The following is a 21,606-nucleotide window of genomic DNA, read 5'->3' on the forward strand; positions in this document are numbered from 1 at the left end:
GCTCCAACAGCAGCACGACAGCGTGGTGGTGATGGAGCTGCAGTACTCCGGCAGGGCTTCGCCAAGCACTATGGAGGAGGAGGAGGTGTTGGAGAGGGAGAGGGAGGCACCAAAGGCAAGAGGTAAGAAGTCCTCCATCTCCCCACTATATATAGGAGGGCCAAGGGGGGAGGGGGGCGCCGGCCCTAGGAGATCTAATCTCCTTGGGGGGTGCGGCCAAGGGGAGGAATCCCTCCTCCCCAAGGCACCTAGGAGGTGCCTTCCCCTCCTAGGACTCTTCCTCCCTTGAAACCCTAGGCGCATGGGCCTCTTGGGGCTGGTGCCCTTGGCCCATGTAGGCCAAGGCGCACCCCCTACAGCCCATGTGCCCCCCCGGGACAGGTGGCCCCACCCGATGGACCCCCGGGACCCTTCCGGTGGTCCCGATACAATACCGGTGACCCCGAAACTTGTCCCAATGCCCGAAATAGCACTTCCTATATATAATTCTTTACCTCCGGACCATTCTGGAACTCCTCGTGACGTCCGGGATCTCATCCGGGACTCCGAACAACATTCGGGTTACTGCATATACATATCCCTACAACCCTAGCGTCACTGAACCTTAAGTGTGTAGACCCTACGGGTTCGGGAGACATGTAGACATGACCGAGATCGCTCTCCGGTCAATAACCAACAGCGGGATCTAGATACCCATGTTGGCTCCCACATGCTCCTCGATGATCTCATCGGATGAACCACGATGTCGAGGATTCAAGCAACCCCGTATACAATTCCCTTTGTCAATCGGTATGTTACTTGCCCGAGATTCGATCGTCGGTATCCCAATACCTCGTTCAATCTCGTTACCGGCAAGTCACTTTACTCGTACCGTAATGCATGATCCCGTGACCAGACACTTGGTCACTCTGAGCTCATTATGATGATGCATTACCGAGTGGGCCCAGTGATACCTCTCCGTCATACGGAGTGACAAATCCCAGTCTTGATCCATGTCAACCCAACAGACACTTTCGGAGATACCCGTAGTATACCTTTATAGTCACCCAGTTATGTTGTGACGTTTGGTATACCCAAAGCACTCCTACGGTATCCGGGAGTTACACGATCTCATGGTCTAAGAAAAAGATACTTGACATTGGAAAAACTCTAGCAAACGAACTATACGATCTTGTGCTATGTTTAGGATTGGGTCTTGTCCATCACATCATTCTCCTAATGATGTGATCTCGTTATCAATGACATCCAATGTCCTTAGTCAGGAAACCATGACTATCTGTTGATCAACGAGCTAGTCAACTAGAGGCTTACTAGGGACATGTTGGTGTCTATGTATTATGATTTCGGATAATACAATTATAGCATGAATAAAGACAATTATCATGAACAAGGAAATATAATAATAAAGCTTTTATTATTGCCTCGAGGGCATATTTCCAACAGTCTCCCACTTGCACTAGAGTCAATAATCTAGTTACATTGTGATGAATCGAACACCCATGGAATTCTGGTGTTGATCATGTTTTGCTCTAGGGAGAGGTTTAGTCAACGGATCTGCTACATTCAGGTCCGTGTGCACTTTAAAAATATCTATGTCTCCATCTTGAACATTTTCACGAATGGAGTTGAAGCGACGCTTGATGTGCCTTGTCTTCTTGTGAAACCTGGGCTCCTTGGCAAGAGCAATAGCTCCAGTGTTGTCACAGAAGAGCTTGATCGGCCCCGACGCATTGGGTATGACTCCTAGGTCGGTGATGAACTCCTTCACCCAAATTGCTTCATGCGCTGCCTCCGAGGCTGCCATGTACTCCGCTTCACATGTAGATCCCGCCACGACGCTCTGCTTGCAACTGCACTAGCTTACTGCCCCACCATTCAAAATATACACGTATCCGGTTTGTGACTTTGAGTCATCCAGATCTGTGTCGAAGCTAGCGTCGACGTAACCCTTTACGACGAGCTCTTCGTCACCTCCATAAACGAGAAACATTTCCTTAGTCCTTTTCAGGTACTTCAGGATATTCTTGACCACTGTCCAGTGTTCCTTGCCGGGATTACTTTGGTACCTTCCTACCAAACTTACGGCAAGGTTTACATCAGGTCTGGTACACAGCATGGCATACATAATAGAACCTATGGCTGAGGCATAGGGGATGACACTCATCTCTTCTATATCTTCTGCCGTGGTCGGACATTGAGCCGAGCTCAATTTCACACCTTGTAACACAGGCAAGAACCCCTTCTTAGAATGATCCATATTGAATTTCTTCAATATCTTATCAAGGTATGTGCTTTGTGAAAGACCTATGAGGCGTCTCGATCTATCTCTATAGATCTTGATGCCTAATATATAAGCAGCTTCTCCAAGGTCCTTCATTGAAAAACTTTTATTCAAGTAGGCCTTTATGCTGTCCAAGAGTTCTATATCATTTCCCATCAAAAGTATGTCATCTACATATAATATGAGAAATGCTACAGAGCTCCCACTCACTTTCTTGTAAACACAGGCTTCTCCATAAGTCTTTGTAAACCCAAACGCTTTTATCATCTCATCAAAGCGAATGTTCCAACTCCGAGATGCTTGCACCAGCCCATAAATCGAGCGTTGGAGCTTGCACACCTTGTCAGCATTCTTAGGATCGACAAAACCTTCCGGCTGCATCATATACGATTCTTCCTTAAGGAAACCATTAAGGAATGCCGTTTTGACGTCCATTTGCCATATTTCATAATCATAGAATGCGGCAATCGCTAACATGATTCGGACGGACTTCAGCTTCGCTACCGGTGAGAAATTCTCATCGTAGTCAACCCCTTGAACTTGTCGATAACCCTTAGCGACAAGCCGAGCTTTATAGATGGTCACATTACCATCCGCGTCTGTCTTCTTCTTAAAGATCCATTTATTCTCTATGGCTCGCCGCTCTACGGGCAAGTCAGTCAAAGTCCATACTTCGTTTTCATACATGGATCCTATCTCAGATTTCATGGCTTCCAGCCATTTGTCAGAATCCGGGCCCGCCATCGCTTCTTCATAGTTTGAAGGTTCATCGTTGTCTAACAACATGATTTCTAAGACAGGGTTGCCGTACCACTCTAGTGCGGAACGTGTCCTTGTGGACCTTCAAATTTCAGTAGGAGCTTGATCAGAAGTATCTTGATCATCATCATTATCTTCCTCTCTAGTCGGTGCAGGCACCTCAGGAACATTTTCTTGAGTTGCGCCTTTTTTCGGTTCAAGAGGTAATACTTCATCAAGTTCTACTTTCCTCCCACTTACTTCTTTCGAGAGAAACTCTTTCTCTAGAAAGGACCCATTCTTGGCAACAAAGATCTTGCCTTCGGATCTGAGGTAGAAGGTATACCCAGTAGTTTCTTTAGGGTATCCTATGAAGACGCATTTTTCCGACTTGGGTTCGAGCTTTTCAGGTTGAAGTTTCCTGACATAAGCATCGCATCCCCAAACCTTTAGAAACGACATCTTAGGTTTCTTCCCAAACCATAATTCAAACGGTGTCGTCTCAACGGATTTCGACGGAGCCCTATTTAAAGTGAATGCGGCAGTCTCTAAAGCATACCCCCAAAAGGATAGCGGTAAATCGGCAAGAGACATCATAGATCGCACCATATCTAATAGAGTGCGATTACGACGTTCGGACACACCATTACGCTGAGGTGTTCCAGGCGGCATGAGTTGTGAAACTATTCCACATTTTCTTAAGTGTGTGCCAAACTCATGACTCAAGTATTCTCCTCCACGATCTGATCGTAGGAACTTGATTTTCCTGTCACGTTGATTCTCAACCTCACTCTGAAATTCCTTGAACTTTTCAAAGGTTTCATACTTGTGTTTCATTAAGTAGACATACCCATATCTACTTAAGTCATCAACGAGGGTGAGAACATAACGATAGCCACCGCGAGCCTCAACACTCATTGGACCGCACACATCAGTATGTATGATTTCCAATAAGTTGGTTGCTCGCTCCATTGTTCCTGAGAACGGAGTCTTGGTCATTTTACCCATGAGGCATGGTTCGCACGTGTCAAATGATTCGTAACCAAGAGACTCTAAAAGTCCATCAGCATGGAGCTTCTTCATGCGTTTGACACCTATGTGACCAAGGCGGCAGTGCCACAAGTATGTGGGACTATCATTATCAACCTTCCATCTTTTGGTACTCACACTATGAACATGTGTAGCATTACGCTCGAGATTCATTAAGAATAAACCATTCACCATCGGAGCATGACCATAAAACATATCTCTCATATAAATAGAACAACCATTATTCTCAGATTTAAATGAGTAGCCATCTCATATTAAACGAGATCCTGATACAATGTTCATGCTCAAACTTGGCACTAAATAACAATTATTGAGGTTTAAAACTAATCCCGTAGGTAAATGAAGAGGCAGCGTGCCGACGGCGATCACATCGACCTTGGAACCATTCCCGACGCGCATCGTCACCTCGTCCTTCGCCAGTCTCCGTTTATTCCGCAGCTCCTGTTTTGAGTTACAAATGTGAGCAACCGCACCGGTATCAAATACCCAGGAGCTACTATGAGTACTGGTAAGGTACACATCAATTACATGTATATCACATATACCTTTTGCTTTGCCGGCCTTCTTGTCCGCTAAGTATTTGGGGCAGTTCCGCTTCCAGTGACCACTCTCCTTGCAATAAAAGCACTCAGTCTCGGGCTTGGGTCCATTCTTTGGCTTCTTCCCGGCAGCTTGCTTGCCAGGCGCGGCAACTCCCTTGCCGTCCTTCTTGAAGTTCTTTTTACCCTTGCCCTTCTTGAACTTAGTGGTTTTATTGACCATCAACACTTGATGTTCCTTCTTGACTTCTACCTCTACTGATTTCAGCATAGCAAATACTTCAGGAATGGTCTTTTCCATCCCCTGCATATTGAAGTTCATCACAAAGCTCTTGTAGCTTGGTGGAAGCGACTGAAGGATTCTGTCAATGACCGCGTCATCCGGGAGATTAACTCCCAGCTGAGTCAAGCGGTTATGTAACCCAGACATGGTGAGTATGTGCTCACTGACAGAACTATTTTCCTCCATCTTACAGCTGAAGAATTTGTCGGAGACTTCATATCTCTCGACCCGGGCATGAGCTTGGAAAACCATTTTCAGCTCTTCGAACATCTCATATGCTCCGTGTCTCTCAAAACGCTTTTGGAGCCCCGGCTCTAAGCTGTAAAGCATACCGCACTGAACGAGGGAGTAGTCATCGGTACGTGCCTGCCAAGCGTTCATAACGTCTTGTTCTGCAGGGAGAACAGGTGCATCACCTAGCGGTGCTTGTAGGACATAATCTTTCTTGGCAGCTATGAGGATGATCCTCAGGTTCCGGACCCAGTCCGTATAGTTGCTACCATCGTCTTTCAGCTTGGTTTTCTCTAGGAACGCGTTGAAGTTGAGGACTACGTTGGCCATTTGATCTACAAGACATATTGTAAAGATTTTAGACTAAGTTCATGATAATTAAGTTCATCTAATCAAATTATAATGAACTCCCACTTAGATAGACATCCCTCTTCTAGTCATCTAAGTATAACATGATCCGAGTTAGCTAGGCCGTGTCCGATCATCACGTGAGACGGACTAGTCAACGTCGGTGAACATCTTCATGTTGATCGTATCTTCTATACGACTCATGCTCGACCTTTCGGTCTTCTGTGTTCCGAGGCCATGTCTGTACACATGCTAGGCTCGTCAAGTCAACCTAAGTGTTTGCATGTGTAAATCTGTCTTACACCCGTTGTATGTGAACGTTAGAATCTATCACACCCGATCATCACGTGGTGCTTCGAAACAACGAACTGTCGCAACGGTGCACAGTTAGGGGGAACACTTTCTTGAAATTATTATGAGGGATCATCTTATTTACTACCGTCGTTCTAAGTAAACAAGATGCAAAACATGATAAACATCACATGCAATCAAATAATAATAGTGACATGATATGGCCAATATCACATAGCTCCTTTGATCTCCATCTTGGGGCTCCATGATCACCTTGTCACCGGCATGACACCATGATCTCCATCATTGTGTCTCCATGAAGTTGCTCACCAACTATTACTTCTACTACTATGGCTAACGCGTTTAGCAATAAAGTAAAGTAATTTACATGGCGTTTCTCAATGACACGCAGGTCATACAAAAATAAAGACAACTCCTATGGCTCCTGCCGGTTTTCATACTCATCGACATGCAAGTCGTGATTCCTATTACAATAGCATGAACATCTCATACATCACATATATATCATTCATCATTCATCACAACTTTGGCCATATCATATCACAAAGCACTTGCTGCAAAAACAAGTTAGACGTCCTCTAATTGTTGTTACAAGTTTTACGTGGCCGAAGTAGGGTTCTAGCAAGAACGTTTTCTTACCTACGTGAAAGCCACAACGTGATTTGTCAACTTTTATTTACCCTTCATAAGGACCCTTTTCATCGAATCCGCTCCAACTAAAGTGGGAGAGACAGACACCCGCCAGCCACCTTATGCAACTTGTGCATGTTAGTCGGTGGAACCGGTCTCACGTAAGCGTACGTGTAAGGTTGGTCCAGGCCGCTTCATCCCACAATACCGTTGAAGCAAGATAAGACTAGTAGCGGCAAGAAAGTTGACAACATCTACGCCCACAACAAATTGTGTTCTACTCGCGCAAGAAGAACTACGCATAGACCTAGCTCATGACGCCACTATTGGGGAACGTTGCAGAAAACAAAAATTTTCCTACGGTTTCACCAAGATCCATCTATGAGTTCATCTAGCAACGAGTGATTGGATTGCATCTACATACCTTTGTAGATCACGCGCGGAAGCGTTCAAAGAACGGGGATGAGGAAGGCGTACTCGACGTGATCCAAATCACCGGAGATCCTAGCACCGAACGGACGGCACCTCCGCGTTCAACACACGTACGGTCAGCGTAACGTCTCCTTCTTCTTGATCCAGCAAGGGGAAAGGAGAGGTTGAGGAAGATGGCTCCAACAGCAGCACGACGGCGTGGTGGTGATGGAGCTGCAGTACTCCGGCAGGGCTTCGCCAAGCATTATGAAGGAGGAGGAGGTGTTGGAGAGGGAGAGGGAGGCACCAAAGGCAAGAGGTAAGAAGTCCTCCATCTCCCCACTATATATAGGAGGGCCAAGGGGGGAGGGGGGCGCCGGCCCTAGGAGATCTAATCTCCTAGGGGGGTGCGGCCAAGGGGAGGAATCCCTCCTCCCCAAGGCACCTAGGAGGTGCCTTCCCCTCCTAGGACTCTTCCTCCCTTGAAACCCTAGGCGCATGGGCCTCTTGGGGCTGGTGCCCTTGGCCCATGTAGGCCAAGGCGCACCCCCTACAGCCCATGTGGCCCCTCGGGACAGGTGGCCCCACCCGGTGGACCCCCGGGACCCTTCCGGTGGTCCCAATACAATACCGGTGACCCCGAAACTTGTCCCGATGCCCGAAATAGCACTTCCTATATATAATTCTTTACCTCCGGACCATTCTGGAACTCCTCGTGGCGTCCGGGATCTCATCCGGGACTCCGAACAACATTCGGGTTACTGCATATACATATCCCTACAACCCTAGCGTCACCGAACCTTAAGTGTGTAGACCCTACGGGTTCGGGAGACATGTAGACATGACCGAGATCGCTCTCCGGTCAATAACCAACAGCGGGATCTGGATACCCATGTTGGCTCCCACATGCTCCTCGATGATCTCATCGGATGAACCACGATGTCGAGGATTCAAGCAACCCCGTATACAATTCCCTTTGTCAATCGGTATGGTACTTGCCCGAGATTCGATCATCGGTATCCCAATACCTCGTTCAATCTCGTTACCGGCAAGTCACTTTACTCGTACCGTAATGCATGATCCCGTGACCAGACACTTGGTCACTCTGAGCTCATTATGATGATGCATTACCGAGTGGGCCCAGTGATACCTCTCCGTCATACGGAGTGACAAATCCCAGTCTTGATCCATGTCAACCCAACAGACACTTTCGGAGATACCCGTAGTATACCTTTATAGTCACCCAGTTACGTTGTGACGTTTGGTATACCCAAAGCACTCCTACGGTATCCGGGAGTTACACGATCTCATGGTCTAAGAAAAAGATACTTGACATTGGAAAAACTCTAGCAAACGAACTATACGATCTTGTGCTATGTTTAGGATTGGGTCTTGTCCATCACATCATTCTCCTAATGATGTGATCTCGTTATCAATGACATCCAATGTCCATAGTCAGGAAACCATGACTATCTGTTGATCAACGAGCTAGTCAACTAGAGGCTTACTAGGGACATGTTGGTGTCTATTATTCACACATGTATTACGATTTCCGGATAATACAATTATAGCATGAATAAAGACAATTATCATGAACAAGGAAATATAATAATAAAGCTTTTATTATTGCCTCTAGGGCATATTTCCAACATATTCTTCACCACCTTAAATTCATCCATGCATCGAACCTCCATGTACATTGGACTTGAGATACGCCATGAGCACCGCTGCTACTCCCAGACTCCATGTGACTCCACCTGCAACTTGTAGTCCCTTCTTTTCTTGATCACAGTCAACACTCAAGAAAAATTAAGTTCCTTGTTACTCTAGTCTGTGCTCCCAACTTCCGGAGAATCCGTTCAACACCATCACACACCGACTACTGTCCGCGTGAAAGTGAACAACTCACGTATTTGACACCACATATAAGAGTTACCTGAACTCAACGTCACCGCTCTTTCTTGACCGTCTGTCTGAAACTTGAAGGAATTTCACCGTCGCCTTGTGTCACCCCGAGTCAAATTCGCAGTTGTCTCACCCTTTTTCCCAGAATAGTCTCTAGCACGTCTCACAGCTATAGCACTCCGCCTCCTCCTGTACTTGGCATACGCACTTTGCCATGTGCACTGAACACCACAGAATATACGATCATGTACTCTCTCAGCTTTTGATAATTTCAGACTTTCCGTCACTTTCTCAGATTCCCTATGGTACACTCTCATCCATCTGACATGTCAAACTCGATAGATCTAGTCACCAACTTGAACCTGGTACTCGCCAACATTGCTTCAACACCCTTTGCACACTTTGTCTGACCACATGTTTGACTACCAGTGCCTTGGCCTGTCGCTGTGTCCCGTGCTTGCCGCACGCCTCGCCGCTATCACCGCGTCGAGCCTCTGCTGTCCTGGTCGAGTCTCCTGGGTAGCTAGCTCCCACTGCCTCAACCCCCACTGCAGAGAACCACCGATCATCACCGACTGATGCCGAGTGTCACGCCTCCATCAGACCATTGGGCCCCAGTCCGATACACGTGTCTCTCGCTATCCCGCTGAAATAGGTTTCGATTCTCCGATCTTACACCGTAGCCCCTCCATCAGCACCGAGTGAAGTCTTCTGCCAGACTCCATTTCCACCTTCAACATGACTATGTAGCTGGTCGTGCTACCCCTGCGCCCCGTCGACTTCAAGCTCTCATGTGTGCACCACCTTGAATCAACCCCGCGCCATAGTCCGTCGAAGCCGCACAAGCCCTCAGGTCTGCACCACGTGTTTTCACGCCTCAGAAGTCGGCCACCATCAGCATCACGCTCCTATATCATCGTCGCTGAAATCACCGCCATCTTCTACTTTGACCGACATCCCCGTCGATCCGTCAGACAGTCCAGTCCGACCCAGCCGAAATTATCTGACTGCAACGACGCTCTACCTTGCGTCGTGTCCGCCCCGCACATCTCTGTGCATTGCTTAACGCCCTGTGTATGCATGATCCTTCAACAACACGCTCCAGACTCCTTCGAGCCTTATACGCACGTTGCCTCTTGCCGCACAATGTCCATCTTGATCAACTTGGCATCCTGCTACTCCATCAAGCATATCCGTCGCACAAACAATTCCTGCAACACTTGAATTCAGGCAGCCTGTCAATGTAAGCATTAACCTAAAATACCAACTTCCGTCGACCTGTACTGGACCCACAACTCCTGCGCCTCGATTACCATCCGGCCGCAGCCGAAACAATACCTACACGCTGCCATCTCCATACAAGACCATGTACCAAGAAAAAGAGCCAATAAAATCCCACGTAGCTTAGTTTTTCCTATGTCCATGCAAAAATCATCTTGATGTACACCACACCAAGCTTAGACTTTATTCCATGACTCTCCTGCTCCTGATTGCAATGTGTTGGCTCTTGACACTCCTTTTTCCTTAACAAATCATCTTGATGTACACCACACTGAGATTTGTTAACGAGGTTCACCATCATATCTACGTCCCCGGGGCCTGACTACGGGCGCTCCTCCCCATGGCACCGCTACAGTACCGCACCCCGGCTGCCCGGGCGCCGGCACACGCCGCCGGCTCCCCCGCGTGACTGTGCTATTATGTTGGCATAGGTTACATCGTGTGTCTATCCCCGATATATATGAGAGGTCTAGGATACTGGTGTCCTATTAGGACACAACTCCTACCCTATCTACACACAGTTCAAAACCAAGTCCAACTGTAACCTACCTAGTACAATAATATTCGACACAATTCTAACAGGAACTGGGTGAGGCGATGGAACTGTGCCGGGGGCAGGCGAGATGGGATGAGGGTGACTGGGTGAGGTGGGTCGGCGCAGATGAGATTAATACGGGATTTTGAACTAACGTGGGTTACAAGGTGACAAGGCAAGAAAGACGGGCTCGTACTCGTTTGGACGGGATTGATGGATTTAGGAAGCAAATCAGCCGTGAGATTGAAAACGCATCAACGTCGCTGGACTGGTCTGACGAATGCCTCCTATCACACATAGGATAGAAAGTGTTTCCCATACTTAATGACCAGTCCCGCATCCCCTGGAGTCTGTAAGCCTGGGATAGTTCCCTGCTCCTTCCATATTGTTTGTAGCTTTCACTGCCTTAAGCCAATCCACAAGATGTTCCATACGAACAGAAGCACACGATGAGAATCTCGCAAACAAAAAGAAGTACAAAGCAAGAAAAAGAGTATTTAACAAAAACTACCACATTTCATGAAAACATGTCCAGAAACTACCATTTTACGAATTTGTGCCAAAAACTATCTTTTTTTGCTAATCTGTGACTAAAAACTTCTATGTCAGGAAAGTGCCAGATTCGCCTCTTATAAACGCCTTTTTGACAGAATGGGCTCACAAGTCAGGTTGACCGCTAACTTTGACCGTTATTACAAATGGGGCCCACACATCAACCCTATTCTTCCTCCTCTTTCTCCTTTTCTTTGGCATTTCTACAAACACCTTGTGTGCACCTGCAAGCCACCTCCGCCGCCGACCATTCCCGGCGTTCACTCACGCACGAGGCGCACACGTTCGCGGCGGCTGCGGCTACACGCACGGCTGTTAGTGGCTGCCGCCGGTACCGCCACCGCAGCAGCATCATCCGGGGGCAGAATACACCACCTGGGCCAGCGACAAGAAGATCAAAGTCGGCGACACCCTCGGTTAGTGCATGCCGGCCACGTACTTTTCTAGTAGTAACGTTTTCCTCTGGTGTGCCACTCATTTTTACTGATCCATGGACGCGCGCGGCAAATTTTGGTTTACCCTCGCAGTGTTCAGCTACGCCGGCGGGGCGCACAACGTGGCGGAGGTGAGCGCGGCGGACTACGCGTCGCGCTCCGCGGCGAACGTGCTCAGCAGCGACGGTAGCGGCGCCACCACCATCGCGCTCAAGACCGCGGGGAAGCACTACTTCATCTGCGGCGTCACTGGCCACTGCAGCAACGACATGAAGCTCGCCGTCGACGACGTTGCCGCCGCCACCGCCGCCTCGTCGCCGAAGGCGTCCCCGACCCCGGACACCCCCTCCACCACCCCAACTTCGCCATCCACCCCCGGCGCCACGCCCAAGACCCCGGCGACCGTGCTCGCGCCCCCGACCAAGCAGTCGGAGTCCGGCGCCACCGTACTCAGGGCCACGACGGTGGCTGGCTTGGGCATCGGGGGCTGGTGGCCGCGGGGCGTAGTCTGCCCCCGTGGTCCCCCGGTGGAGTAGGCCGGGGACGGCAGCAGCATCCAGAGCCACGCGCTCGGCTCGCTCAAGAAGGGCGCGTCGGTCAGGATCTCGGGCGGCCGCGGTGGCGGTACCGGCGGCAGCCACTAACAACCTTGCGCGTAGCCGCCGCCGTCGCAAGCGTGTGCGCCGTCGTGCGTGAGTGAGCGCCGGCAGTGGTTGGCGGCGGAGGTAGCTTGTAGGTGCACACAAGGTGTTTGTAGAAATGCCCAAGAGAAGGAGAGAGAGGAGGAAGAAGAGGGTTGACGTGTGTGGGCATTTGTAATACGGTCAAAGTTAACGGTCAATCTGACTTGTGGGCCCATTCTGTCTGAAAGACGTTTAGAAGAGGCGAATCGGGCACTTTCCCAATATGGTAGTTTTTAGTCACAGATTAGCAAAAAAATGATAGTTTTTGGCATAAATTTATAAAGTGATAATTTCTGAACACGTTTCCATGAAATATGGTAGTTTTTGGATAAATACTTCAAGAAAAAGGTAAGCATGTTAGTATGTTCCTGAACTTCTTTTCCTATCTTCTAGTAACTGCAAGGCAACTGGAGTCTCTTCAGCACTTCACAAAACTGATATTCTACAGGGAAACGCTTGCAGCCGCACGACCGGCTAAACTTTGCGCCCGCCGAGCAAGCCACGCGTCCGAGTGAAGCAGCAAAAGCGTGGCCACACATCTCTCTCACCTTATCCTTTTCTCCTCTAGCCTTATCTCTTTTTCTCAACTGCACTTCTCTCTGGTAGCAACTGCATCGTCTTCCTTTCCTCACTTCGAACAAGCAATGTTGAACCCTTGCCATATAATTAGCAAATTCAACATTTGAAGTAATGTTGATGATGTGAATCGATGTGGTGTCATGAGAAGAACCTCATATTGCGCTTTTTTGTAGATAGATAGATAGACAGATAAACCAAAACACCATTTAACTGTGTATTTGTTCCTTCAATCTCATACACTGTTTGCAAATAAAAGAAAGAAATACATTTGTCCTAAAGGGAAAAGCAGAACATAAGGCATTATGGATCACATCTCCAAAAAAAAAAAGTTGCTTGATGCTTTAATAAAATTACCCACTTCCAAAAACAAACAAAAAAGGCATCATAGATCACATCTATTTCCCATTTCATACACTTTGCCGTCTCACTTAGTTTGCACATGCATACGCACACGTGCACATAATTAATAATAAGTCACGACTCATGCATGCATGCACGCACGATCCAAATTAATGAGGTACATGTGTGCATGTGCACGTGATGTTGTGTTAAACCATAATTGGTCGCTCCTCGTCGATGTTTCGATGGTGCCATGCTTAATATCCTTGGAACTGGGGTGGTGGTGGTGACGCGTATTTTGCCGACACGACCGGCGGCATGATGAACTCGTCGAACTTTGGGGGTGTAAGTGATTCCGCTGGAGGTGACTGTGGCTCTTCTTTCACCGGTGCTGGGGTGGATTTTGCTGGAGGAGGCAACAACACTGGTGCTGGTGGCGGTGAGCTGACCGGTGCCGGTGGTGGAGAAGACTTGACTAGAGGCGGCGGTGAGCTAACTGGGGCTGGAGGTGGTGGCGATTTCACCGGAGGAGGTGGTGAGCTCACCGGTGCGGGTGGAGGCTTCACCGGTACTGGTGGTGGGGAACTAACTGGTGCCGGTGGAGGAGGAGACTTGACCGGAGGTGGCGGCGAGCTAACTGGAGCAGGTGGTGGTGGAGATTTCACAGGGGGAGGTGGTGAGCTCACTGGAACTGGTGGAGGCTTCACCGGTGCCGGTGGTGGAAGCACCTTCTCTGGTGCGGGTGGTGGAAGTACCTTAGCTGGCGCTGGTGGTGGTGAGCTCAACGGAGCCGGTGGAGGCTTCACGGGCACCGGTGGTGGAAGCACCTTCTCTGGTGCCGGTGGTGGAAGTACCTTAACCGGTGCTGGTGGTGGTGAGCTTACTGGAGCCGGTGGTGGCTTCACCGGCACCGGTGGTGGAAGCACCTTCTCTTGTGCGGGTGGTGGAAGTATCTTAACTGGTGCTGGTGGTGGTGAGCTCACTGGAGCCGGTGGTGGCTTCACTGACACCGGTGGTGGAAGCACCTTCTCTGGTGCGGGTGGTGGAAGTACCTTAACTGGTGTTGGTGGTGGTGAGCTCACCGGCACCGGTGGTGGAAGCACCTTCTCAGTTGCGGGTGGTGGAAGTACCTTAACTGGCGCTGGTGGTGGTAATGACTTCTCAGGCATAGGTTCTTTTGGCGGATATGACTTCACCGGTGGTGGCAATGATTCAACAGGTTTTACTGGTGGTTCATACTTCTCGGTTGTAGGGGGAGACGACTTCGTCGGAGTTGGTGGTGGCATTGACTTTTCTTTAGGTGGGATTACCAGTGTTTCTGTTGGCGGAGGCTTCTTCGGTGCAGGTGGTGGAGAGCTCACTGGTGCAGGTGGTGGAGGAGATTTCACAGGAGGTGGTGGAGAGCTCACTGGAGCAGGCGGGGGAGGAGATTTCACCGAGGGTGGTGGAGAGTAGACCGGTGCGGGTGGTGGAGGAGACTTGACCGGAGGTGGTGGAGAGCTCACCGGTGCCGGTGGTGGGGGAGATTTCACTGGTGGTGGTGGAGAGTGGACCGGTGCCGGCGGGGGAGGAGACTTCACCGGAGGGGGTGGAGAGCTCACTGGAGCCGGCGGGGGAGGAGATTTCACAGGGGGTGGCGGAGAGTACACCGGTGTGGGTGGCGGAAGCACCTTCATGGGCGTCGGTGGTGGAAGCACCTTCTCTGGTGCGGGTGGCGGAAGCACCTTAACCGGCGCTGGTGGTGGAAGAACCTTCTTCTCTGGTGTGGGTGGCGGAAGCTCCTTCACGGGCGTCGGTGGTGGAAGCACCTTCTCGGGTGCGGGTGGCGGAAGCACCTTAACCGGCGCTGGTGGTGGAAGAACCTTCTTCTCTGATGCGGGTGGCGGAAGCACCTTCACGGGCGTCGGTGGCGGAAGCACCTTAACCGACGCTGGTGGTGGAAGAACCTTCTTCTCTGGTGCGGGTGGCGGAAGCACGTTCACGGGCGTCGGTGGTGGAAGCACCTTCTCGGGTGCGGGTGGCGGAAGCACCTTCACCGGAGGCGTGTATTCTTCCGGCGGAGGTGCCTTCTTGCGCTCAGGGGTCAACGGGAGCCAGCCAGAACTGGGAGGTGGCGGAGCACCAGCATACTCATCCTTGGGTGGAAGTGGCCCAACAATCGGGCCCAAAACAGCCGGCTCGGGTGCTGGTGCCGGTGCCGGTGCCGGCGTCGGGATCTCCATTGCTGGCCCAATTATCGGGGACAGCGCCGGCGGTGATGCCTGCTTCCTGTCCGGCGAAGGCGTCGTGGTTGGGTGCGGCCCGGCACACACGTGCTTGTTGCAGTCGACGGGGCGCGCGAGCACGGGCGCGCACTGGAGCGTGGTCTTCTGTGCGGGGCGGAGCGCGCCGAGGCAGTTGTTGGCGTCGTCGAGGTTGACCTCGGATTTGTCGGAGGGCATGCACGGCGACGACTCGGACTCGAAGAAGTTGGATGCGTAGCTGAAGTTGACGAGCATGGGGAGCTCGCAGATGGCCTCGTGCACGACGCCGGTGAGGACGTTCCTGGAGACGTCGAGCTGCTCGAGCTTGCTGCAGCCGGAGATCTCCTTGGGCAGCGAGCCGACGAGGCCGTTGCCGCTGACGTCGACGACGGTGGTGTTGGTGAGCATGCCGATCTCGAGCGGCATGCAGCCCTCGAGCGTGTTGTTGAGGAAGATGATCTCGTCGAGCGTCTTGGCCATGCGGCCGATGCTCTTGGGGATGCATCCGACGAACTTGTTATTTGCGAAGACGACGACGGAGGCGGTGGAGTTGCCGATGGTCTCCGGGATGGGGCCGACGAAGCGGTTGCTGTTGACGAAGATGGCGTCGTAGGGCTTGTCGAAGAGCGCGGGCGGCAGCTCGCCCTCGAACTCGTTGAAGCGGATGTCGAGGTACTTGAGCGTGGGCATCTCGAGGCAGACGTAGGGGAAGGGGCCGACGAAGCGGTTGTTGCTGACGTCGAACTCCCAGAGGATGGTGAGGCGCGACATGCTCTTGGGGATGATGCCGCAGAAGCGGTTGGTGTTGATGTGGAAGAAGGCAAGGTCGGTGAGCAGGCCGAGCTCCGGCGGGAGGTAGCCGGCGATGTCGGCGCCGTTGAGGTCGATCCCGGCGACCACGGTGGCCTTGGCGTCGTCCTGCGCCTGCGCGCAGACCACGCCGTTGTAGGAGCACACGTCGGCGCCCACCCAGTCGCTGGTGAAGTTCTTGGGGTCGGAGTAGAAGGCCTTGCGCCAGGCCTGGAGCCCGATGTAGGCGCGGCGGAGGCGATCGTTTGGGAAGGTCATGTTGGCGGTGGCGGCCTTGCCGTCGAACTCCAGGCAAGGCCTCGACTCCAGGTCCGCGGGGAGGTCCCCGTCCTCGCCCACCCCGGCCTCGCTCATGGCGAGCAGCTGGCGTTGTGCGATGTAGGAGGCCTCCTCGCTGGTGACGGCCCGGGCAGACGAGAGGCAGGCCGCCAGGAGGAGGAGGAGCGCGGCCGCCAGCCGGCGGCCATCGGGCAACAGCGGCCCGCGGTGATCCATCTACGAACTGGAGGTCGTCCGTCCGGCAATGTGTGGTGCCCACCGCTCCCCGCGTTCTCGCGATATATAGGAACTGCTATGCATGCATGGGAGCGTGTTCCTCGGTCGCGTCGATCGAGATGGATGGCCGGCCGGTGGCGAGGTTTCGCGGTGGAGGGCTACGCGGGTTCGGTGGCGCGAGGTTGCAGGAGAGGTCGCGCGCAGAGAAACAAGGATCGAGTGGTTGCCCAGCCGCGGATAATTCTGGTGCTGCTTTGCAAGCATGCCGCGTGGATGCTTGAGTTCCTTCCATGGCGTTCCTTGTTCCTTGCATGCGATGCACGCACCGTGGACGAGTTCCATTCCATCTTCGTTCACTGCCTCAGGCCCAGTGGCAAATGGCAACCTATTCATGCCATGGCCGGCTTATAAAATCTTAAATCCTGGACAACAAGTCTAAATTATATACCATCACTCTGAATATTTTAATTCCATGCTAAAAAGGCCTCGAGACAGGATCAATGTAGGCCGGCCATGTTTTGACAAAATTGAAATTACGAATTTGAAACTTGCTGCCACTTGGTAAAACTTCATGAAATGATGAAACATTATCGCATATACTTAAATTTTAGAAGTCATTTATCTCTATGGGATTTCACTAAAATAGATTGAATATGTCTGAACTAATTAATTTTTTGTCATTCTTTATGAAATATATTTGCGATTATTTTCCAAATAATTAAATATTATGTAACTATATGAAATGTTTATCCATTTGATTTGCATATGATAGAAATATTTCAAATTTGTGCGTTGCCTTGGTGAATTTTTTCTGAAATTGAAGAGATATGACTAAAAAAATTAAGTTTGCTAAGATTAGGTGTGAAATGTATTTGTCAACTTCTTTCCATGCAATCAAATATTTTGTACCTATGTGAAATAATATCTACATTTTATTGAATATGACTGATCTAATTTATATATCAACATTTTTATGAAATATATTTGACAACTTTTTCCAAATATCAAAACATTTGCTAATTACATAAAATGTTTCTGAATTTCATTGGATATGACTAAAATATTTGAAATTCTGGTGACATTTATTTTGAAATATCTGTATAATTGAATGGCATATACCAATTTATCTAATTATTAATTTATGAAACATATATTTCATTTTTTTCAAGCAATCCAATATTTGGTACTTCTATGAAACGTTTCAAGTTTTTGTATACAAAAAAAAATTGAAATTAATGTGAGATCTCTATGCAATTTTGGTCAAAGATTTTAACATATAACTGAAATAAGAAAAATATGAGCGATTATTTATGAATTATTCTTGAAAAAATTGAATTTAAGTAAAGAAATTGATAACTGTGAATCAAAAACAATTTTTTCTTGAATACCATTGAAATAATTTAGCAAATTTGAATCATAATATGTGTTGCGATTTGTTTGAGACATTTCGTTGAAATGGCGAGTTCTTTGTTACCTCTATGAAATGTTTCTAACATTATATGAAATGACAAATCGAAAGCTTAAAATGTGGGTGGATTCATATTATTGAATCTCTCAACATAAATATATTGTGTTTTACACAAAAAATATTGGAATAATGCCTTGCATATGAACCAAACTCGAAGAAAATTACGGGTGGATTCCACTCGGCCTCGTAGTTGAGCCGTTAAGAAGCCTAGTTTATATACTACAAGAAACTTGTTGATCCATAGAAACTCCAAACCGGCATGGACGAACTAAAAATAATGGTAGAATGACTGTTGAGATCCATCAAATATTCATTGACATAGATTCAAATGTGTGATGGGTGTCTATGTAGGAGATATGCCCTAGAGGCAATAATAACAGTTGTTATTTATCTCCAAGTTTGCAATTAATGTTTATGTTCTATAACTACAATCACTAGTAGAAAATAGGGCTTTGGTCCAGGCCAGATAAGAGCATTAATCCCGGTTCTGTTGCGAACCGGGACCAATGGATGCATCAGTCCCGGTTCGTGAGGCCAGGGCGCCGGCCGGGCCTTGGCAGGCACCAGTCCCGTTTCGTCTGATCCCTTTAGTCCCAGTTCCAGACACGAACTGGGACTAAAGGGCCTCACTCCTTGCGCAGCCCCTTTAGTCCCGGTTGGTGGCTGGAACCGGGACTAGAGGTCGGTCTTCTGTCCTATAGACACCTATATATATATGCTCTACCCTGCCCGCTCACTCCTCTGTTTTTTGGCCGGCCGGCGTGTGGGAGGTATGCCGCTCTCTATTCTCACCTCCTATGAACATGAGGTGTTCGATGAAATGTCGGAGCCACACTTAAGCTTTCTCCTCTCCAAGCTCGACCTCCAAGCTACATTTTTCTCAAGAGTTGTGTAGGTTTGGCGGTGCACCAACTACTCAAGTGTTCTAAACGGTTAGCAACTTCACCATTTCATCTCTCACTACTAGTTTAGATCATTTCAAATGCTCTAGAAGTAGAGTGGTTCGTGGGTTTTAGTGGAGGAGTTTATGTGGGAATTCCTTTGATTTAGATGCACAATTTGAGCTGAAGTTAACTTCTTAGAGTCTGCACATGTGTAGGGTGCCGTCCCCGTCCCCGTCGATCGCCCACGACGATCTCGTCGCCACCACCACCATAGTGAGCCTCTTGTTTTTATCTTCTTTCTAGAAGAAAAAAAATTCTTACTTGTATGATTTAGATAGATACTGTTGGGGAATGTAGTAATTTAAAAAATTTTCCTACGCACACGCAAGATCATGGTGATGCATAGCAACGAGAGGGGAGAGTGTTGTCTACGTACCCTCGTAGACTGGCAACGGAAGCGTTGACACAACATAGAGGAAGTAGTCGTACGTCTTCCCGATCCGACCGATCCAAGTACCAAACGCACGGCACCTCCGAGTTCTGCACACGTTCCACTCGGTGACGTCCCTCGAGCTCCGATCTAGCCGAGTGTTGAGGGAGAGTTTCGTCAGCACGACGACGTGATGACGGTGATGATGTTCTACCGACGCAGGGCTTCGCCTAAGCACCGCTACGATATGACCAAGGTGGAATATGGTGGAAGGGGGCACCGCGCACGGCTAACACTACTAGGGAAAACCCTATACACAGAATCTTAGCAGCAGCGCGGCTCAAAAAGGAGCGCTGCTGCTAATTAGCAGTAGCGCGGGTGTGGAAAACCCGCTACTGACAAGTGCTTAGCAGTAGCGTGCTCGGCGTAACCCGCGCTGCTACAAATATCGACCGACAATGCCCACCCATCCAACTCCATTTAGCAGTAGCGCGGTGCCGCGAGCCGCGCTACTGCTATAGCTGTAGCAGTAGCGCAGTTTTTCTAAGGTCGCTGCTGCTAATTTTCAAAACGGGCACACTTTTGGTCCCGGTTAGCAGTAGCGCTTGTACCGAAAGCGCGCTGCTGCTACTTTCTTAGCAGCAACGCGTTTTACGTACTGCGCTACTGCTAATCCGCACCCACCACCTTTTCCCCACCCGTCCTCCCCCTCCCCCAAATCCCTCCTCTCTTCCGCCACTCCCTCCTCTCTCTCTCCATACGTTCTCACATTGACCTCTTGCCCATGCGCCCCTCCTCCTCCATGGCACCGAAAGAGGGCGCCACCTCGCGCCACCGGCGCCTAGGAGCTCGCCGGTCTTCCACCGGCGTCTAGGAGGCCGCCGCCTCGCGCCACCATGCCAGATACCTAACCACCGGTGACCAGCCCCGCTACTCCCTCCATCTCCTTCCTCTCTCCCTCGGTTTTCTTTTTTCTCTCTCTCCCTCTAGTTTGACTCACAATCCCATGTCCATGCCTGTGCAGGTAGTCGCCATGGACGACCATATCTGGCATGGTCGGGAAGAGGAGCCCCACGCCGCTGCCTGGCTCTTCCATGGAAACAGGCCCTCCTCCAACAGCCACCGCCGGATCTGGTCTGCCGCTGCTCGTTCATGCCTCCGGCGACCCCAACCATCGCTGGATCGAACAACTGCTGCCATTGACAACACGCACGGGATCGAGATATTTTTTTGCTTTTGAAAGTAATAGTAGTAGCGCGGGGTATAAGACCCGCTACAGATAATTAGCAGTGGCGTTGTACTGCAACGCACGCTACAGCTAACCATGTATAGCAGTAGCGCGTGTCAACACGTGCTACTGCTACAAGTTAGCTGTGGCGCCGTATCAGTAGCGCGGGCGCCCGCGCTACTGATACACCCAAAACCCGCGCTACTGCTAGGCTTTTCCCTAGTAGTGTAAGGAACGATCACGAAGATCAACTTGTGTGTCATGGGGTGCCCCCTGCCCCCGTATATAAAGGAGGGAGGGGGGAGGTGCGGTCGGCCCCTAGGGGTGCGCCTGGAGGAGTCCTACTCCCACCGGGAGTAGGACTCCCTCCTCTTGCCTTGTTGGAGAAGGAAAGGGGAAGGGGGAAAGAGGAAAGGGGAGCGCCGCCCCCCTTCCTTGTCCTATTCGGACTAGGGGGAGGGGGCGCGCGGCCTGCCCTGGTCGGCCCTCCTCTTCTCCCTTAGGGCCCATGTAGGCCCATTAACCCCCCCCCCCCCCGGGGGGGGGGGGGGGTTCCGGTAACCCCCCGGTACTCCGGTAAAATCCCGATTTCACCCGGAACGATTCCGATATCGAAATATAGGCTTCCAATATATCAATCTTTGTGTATCGATTATTTCGAGACTCCTCGTCATGTCCGTGATCACATCGGGGACTCCGAACAACCTTTGGTACATCAGAACACAAAAAGCCTTAATTACGATCGTCGCCGAACTTTAAGCGTGCGGACCCTACGGGTTCAAGAACTATGTAGACATGACCGAGACACATCTCCGGTCAATAACCAACAGCGGAACCTGGATGCTCATATTGGCTCCTACATATTCTACGAAGATCTTTATCGGTCAGACCGCATAACAACATACGTTGTTCCCTTT

General features: G+C 50.1%; 2 protein-coding genes across 2 annotated transcripts; one reads left to right on the forward strand and one right to left on the reverse strand.

Annotated features, from left to right (window-relative positions):
• The first annotated feature begins 10,606 nt into the window (after positions 1 to 10,606).
• LOC125532517 (uclacyanin 1-like) lies at positions 10,607 to 12,454 on the forward strand. Its single transcript, XM_048696559.2, has 3 exons — positions 10,607 to 10,651; positions 11,416 to 11,512; positions 11,624 to 12,454. Exons 1-3 carry the CDS (start codon positions 10,607 to 10,609, stop codon positions 12,064 to 12,066), a joined length of 585 nt encoding a protein of 194 aa, XP_048552516.2. The 3' UTR covers positions 12,067 to 12,454.
• A 528-nt stretch (positions 12,455 to 12,982) lies between these two features.
• LOC125532518 (uncharacterized) lies at positions 12,983 to 16,822 on the reverse strand. Its single transcript, XM_087543985.1, has one exon. The coding sequence runs from the start codon at positions 16,677 to 16,679 to the stop codon at positions 13,389 to 13,391; it is 3,291 nt and encodes a 1,096-aa protein (XP_087400111.1). The 5' UTR covers positions 16,680 to 16,822; the 3' UTR covers positions 12,983 to 13,388.
• Positions 16,823 to 21,606: the final 4,784 nt, after the last annotated feature.

This window comes from Triticum urartu, chromosome 1A (genome assembly GCF_056163025.1).
Source record: "Triticum urartu cultivar PI428250 chromosome 1A, HENAU_Tu73, whole genome shotgun sequence".
Classification (NCBI taxonomy): domain Eukaryota; kingdom Viridiplantae; phylum Streptophyta; class Magnoliopsida; order Poales; family Poaceae; genus Triticum; species Triticum urartu.